The following is a 4,351-nucleotide window of genomic DNA, read 5'->3' as shown; positions in this document are numbered from 1 at the left end:
GTCCGTGTGCCTATACTCGTGGAGTTGTGTATTTGAGTTGTATTTAGTGGCTGGGCAGCCACTATCTCTAATTCCGAACTTGCTGTTGTGTATCCAAGTTGTGTATTTGAGTTGTATTTAGTGGCTGGGCAGCCACTATCTCTAATTCTGAACTTGCATTCCAGTATTTGAGTTGTATTTAGTGGCTGGGCAGCCACTATCTCTAATTCTGAACTTGCATTCCAGTATTTGAGTTGTGTATTTGAGTTGTATTTAGTGGCTGGGCAGCAGTCAAGCATTTATGTTTTTGTGGAATTGTGACTCTCTTTTGTTGAGTTGTGTATTTGATGTATTTATTCAAGCATAAACTCATTCTCTCTTCATGTTAATGATGTGTATAAACCAACATGCAACATGGTTTGATATTTTTTTAAAATGTGCTTCCACTGCTCTATTTTCTTGTGCTGCCTAGTATCTATTTTATTGTACTGCCGTGTATCTAATTTTTTGTGCTTATTGTGCTGCCTTGCATCTATTGTTTGATTCTTAAAAGATGGGCAGTCCATCTGAGGAGGATCCCTTCTTCACCACTCTCTTACAAAGTGGAGGAGAAGGTTGCATTCCAACATATGAGCAATATTCTAATGTTATGATCCAAACAACTCATTTTCACGGTGAAAAGAGGCATTCTCCAAAAAAAGTTTAGAGAGGTGCATCTTTCACTGTTGAGGATGATAACTTACTTGTATCCGGTTGGCTCAACATTAGCATTGATGTCATACGGGGTACCGATCAAAAATCCACTCAAATGTGGGACAAAATTTATGAGTTTTATCACGAGTATAAAAAACCAAATACTGCAAATCGTTCGATAGGGTCATTGATCAATCGTTGGTCCATGATCCAGAAATGCACAAACAAGTTTTGTGCATTTCTAGCGCAAGTAGAATCATTGCACCCAAGTGGTGCAACCGAGCAAGACAAGGTATGTAACATTTTCCTTTAAATAATGTATTTTTTTATCGAATATTTATTTTTTTGACAATATTCCTTCAATTTTTCAGATTGAAAAAGCTAAAATAATGTACAAAGAGATAGAGAAGGGGAATTTCACAGTGGAGCATTGTTGGTGTCAATTGAGACACCAACCCAAATGGCAGCAACACATGAACAATCTGAATACAAGAAGAAAACCACCCGATAAACGTCCAGCCAATGAGCAGTCTTTTGAAGTTCCCGATGACGTTGTGGAGGAGAATGTTGAGAGGCCTCCAGGCAAAAAACTTGAGAAAGATAACTTGAGGAAGCGGAAGGCCCAGGAAGCATGTGATGCTGACTTCAACGGTGCGTTAGAAAAAATGACCGCTGATAGGCGACTGTTCATGGGAGAGAGGAGAGCATGGGTGACGAAGGCTGATGAAGTGAGAGGTGCACAACTAGAACTTGATAAGAGGAAGTTCAAGACGGAGATCATGAGTAAGGATCTTTCTAATATGACCGTCATGCAACAAGCCTATTTCCTGAATATTCAGAAGAAAATTTATGAGAACTCTTTGAATAATTCCGAAGGTACATTCGACACATCTCCATCCATACCTCATGGAGGTGTGTAACTGTTGGTTCATTTACAACCCAAAATTCCAGTATTTAGTGGCTGGGCAGCCATATGTATATCCAAAACATGTGGTTGGGCAGCCACTAGTACTACTGAATGTTAGTTTTGTTTTAAATAGATGACTGGACAGTTAGTTAATGTTTTGTGGATTAGAGACTTTATTTTGTTGAGGCTGGACAGCCACTTGAAATTGGCTCATGTTAGTTGATGTTGTTGTGGATTTTAGAGACTTTATTTTGTTGAGGCTGGACAGCCACTTGTAATGTGAATGTTAGTTGTTGTTGTGGATTTTAAAGACTTTATTTTGTTGATATGGACAGCCAGCAGTCTCTTGAATGTTAGTTGATGTTGTGGATTTTAGAGACTTTATTTTGTTGAGGCTGGACAGCCAGCAGTCTCTTGGCTCATGTTAGTTTATTTTGTTGTGGATTTCGTTCTCTTCTTCCCTCAGTTTGTTGCTAATCTGAATACTTAGAAACCTGGTACATTTTGTCACATTTTGACTATTCAATGATAAAAGTATATAGGACAAAACAGGATAGGATAAAATAAACCGAAGGAATGTGCATTCATATGTATCATACTTTGGCATATTAGCCAAATGAATGTGCATTGTCTTTTATATATTTTCTTAAAATGATAAAATAAACAATGCAACAATGATAAAATTAAAAATAAACAATGCAACCACAGAATGTGCATTGTCTATTATATATTTTTTTTAAGCATCAATATGAATTTGCAATATTTCAAATGACATTCATATTCCAAAAAGCTTTAAAACAATATTCCAATAAAAAGCTTTAAAACAATAAACAACGACACATCATAACTAATAAACTTATTTAATAGTCATAAACAACAACAGTGAACTCCATGCATATTCCACGGGTACTCGACAATAAACAAAGGCAATAAACTTCATAACTCGTAAATTATGAGCGGCCATGAAAATTCCATAAATGCTCGATAAGGTCAGCTTGGAGTTGAGAATGAGTGCCTCTATCTCTAATTCGATGATGTTGAGCAATGAACTCCATGAATTCAGGTATATTATCGCGTGAAATTGGCTCATGTGGAGTATCATCATTGGATTCGTAAATAAACTGGTCAGCCCCGAGATATTGATGACGCTCATCTTCAACGATCATATTGTGCAAGATAATGCATGTGTACATAATGTCTTTTAGAACTCGGGCTGAAAATATCTAGCAGGTCCACGCACAATTGCAAATCTAGCTTGGAGTACTCCGAAGGCTCGCTCCACATCTTTCCTTGCAGACTCCTGACAAGCAGCAAAATGTTTTTTCTTTTTTCCATGTGGAGCAGGAATTGTCTTCACTAATGTTGCCCATGAATGATATATACCATCAGCAAGATAATATCCCATTGTGTATTCGTGACCATTGATTGTGTAGTTGCACGGAGGAGCATGACCTTCGGCCAACGTGGCAAAAAAAAAAGATCGATCGAGTACATTGATGTCATTATGAGACTCAGGCAAACCAAAAAAAGCATGCCATATCCAAAGATCATAAGATGCAACAGCCTCCAAAATAATAGTTGGTTCATTTACGTGACCAGAGTACATACCTTTCCAAGCACTAGGACAGTTCTTCCATTTCCAATGCATGCAATCAATGCTACCCAACATTTCTGGAAACCCACGGTTTTGTCCGACTTCTAGTAACCTCGCTATATCACTATTGGTTGGAGACCTCAAGTACTCACCCCCAAAAATTGACACGATCGCCTTTACAAATTTCTTCATACTCAATCGTGCGGTGCTTTCTCCAATTCTTACATACTCGTCCATAAGATCTGTCGTAACCCCATATGCAAGCATCCTAATTGCTGCAGTTATCTTTTGAAGGGAGGACAATCCAAGTCTCCCACTGGCGTCTCTTTTTTGGACAAAATAATCATCGTGAGCTTCAACTGCAGAATGTATGCGTAAAAAAAGATTACGATGCATTCGAAACCTCCTCCTAAATACGTTTGGCAGATATATTGACGGCTCAGCAAAGTAATCATTCCAAAGGCGCTCATGACCTTCCAATGGATTACGTCGGATGAACATACGAGGTTGAGAATTACGACGACGTGAAGCAGATGCTCCCTCGACTGCATGTTGTTGTCTATGTAGGGCCATTGCTTGTATCATATACTCCTCGTGATCAAAATAATCTTCATCTTCCATATGATCAATACTCTCAAAGGGATCCATAGGGAATTGGGAGAATTGTGTATTTGATGGAATGAAAGAAGAAAGATTGGTTTTTAATGAGTGGGAAGTAATGAGAGGATGGATCTATTTATAGAGCTTAATCCGAGACTATTAGTTGTAACTAAAAAAATTGGTAAAAGAAGAATGGTTGGCACCATCTACTTGTTGATTTCAAGAATTATGGATATGAATGCTTGATATTGTGCATGGTGGAATGAATGTGTTTGTTAGCTTTTAGAATTGTAGATGTGAGGTAGAGAAGAAGAGTTTGTGGAAGTGTTTGTTGATTTCAAGAATTTTAGATATGATAATTGGGTAGAAGAAATATTGGTAATATGTTTGTTGGATGAAAGAATTGTAAATGTGTTGATAAATTCTATATATGATTGTTGGGTAGAAGAATGGTTGTTAAAATGTGTTTGTTGGATAATTAGGTTGAGAAAAAAAATTAATTCAAAAATAAAAATTTAAGTATTAAATTAAATTATTAATTAACATATATTAGTGTAATTGTAAAATATATTATAAAA

The 4,351-nt window shown here is 36.9% G+C and overlaps 2 protein-coding genes across 2 annotated transcripts; one reads left to right on the top strand and one right to left on the bottom strand.

Moving 5' to 3' along the window:
- The first annotated feature begins 877 nt into the window (after positions 1 to 877).
- On the top strand, positions 878 to 1,592 carry LOC118348881 (glutathione S-transferase T2-like). The gene is made up of 2 exons (XM_035691423.1): positions 878 to 964; positions 1,044 to 1,592. Exons 1-2 carry the CDS (start codon positions 878 to 880, stop codon positions 1,590 to 1,592), a joined length of 636 nt encoding a protein of 211 aa, XP_035547316.1.
- A 1,188-nt stretch (positions 1,593 to 2,780) lies between these two features.
- Positions 2,781 to 3,821, bottom strand: LOC108988288. The gene has a single exon (XM_035691422.1). The coding sequence runs from the start codon at positions 3,819 to 3,821 to the stop codon at positions 2,781 to 2,783; it is 1,041 nt and encodes a 346-aa protein (XP_035547315.1).
- Positions 3,822 to 4,351: the final 530 nt, after the last annotated feature.

Source organism: Juglans regia, chromosome 7, assembly GCF_001411555.2.
Source record: "Juglans regia cultivar Chandler chromosome 7, Walnut 2.0, whole genome shotgun sequence".
Lineage (NCBI taxonomy): Eukaryota > Viridiplantae > Streptophyta > Magnoliopsida > Fagales > Juglandaceae > Juglans > Juglans regia.
Note: the sequence above shows the minus strand (reverse complement) of the source record. Positions and strands in the feature narration are given on the sequence as shown.

Bases quoted from the DNA above. Each gene is read 5' to 3' on its own strand.
- LOC118348881 (XM_035691423.1), top strand. From the start codon at position 878: ATGATCCAGAAATGCACAAACAAGTTTTGTGCATTTCTAGCGCAAGTA. The intron at 965-1,043 runs GTATGTAACATT...TCAATTTTTCAG, and splicing joins GTGCAACCGAGCAAGACAAG to ATTGAAAAAGCTAAAATAAT.
- LOC108988288 (XM_035691422.1), bottom strand. From the start codon at position 3,821: ATGGATCCCTTTGAGAGTATTGATCATATGGAAGATGAAGATTATTTT.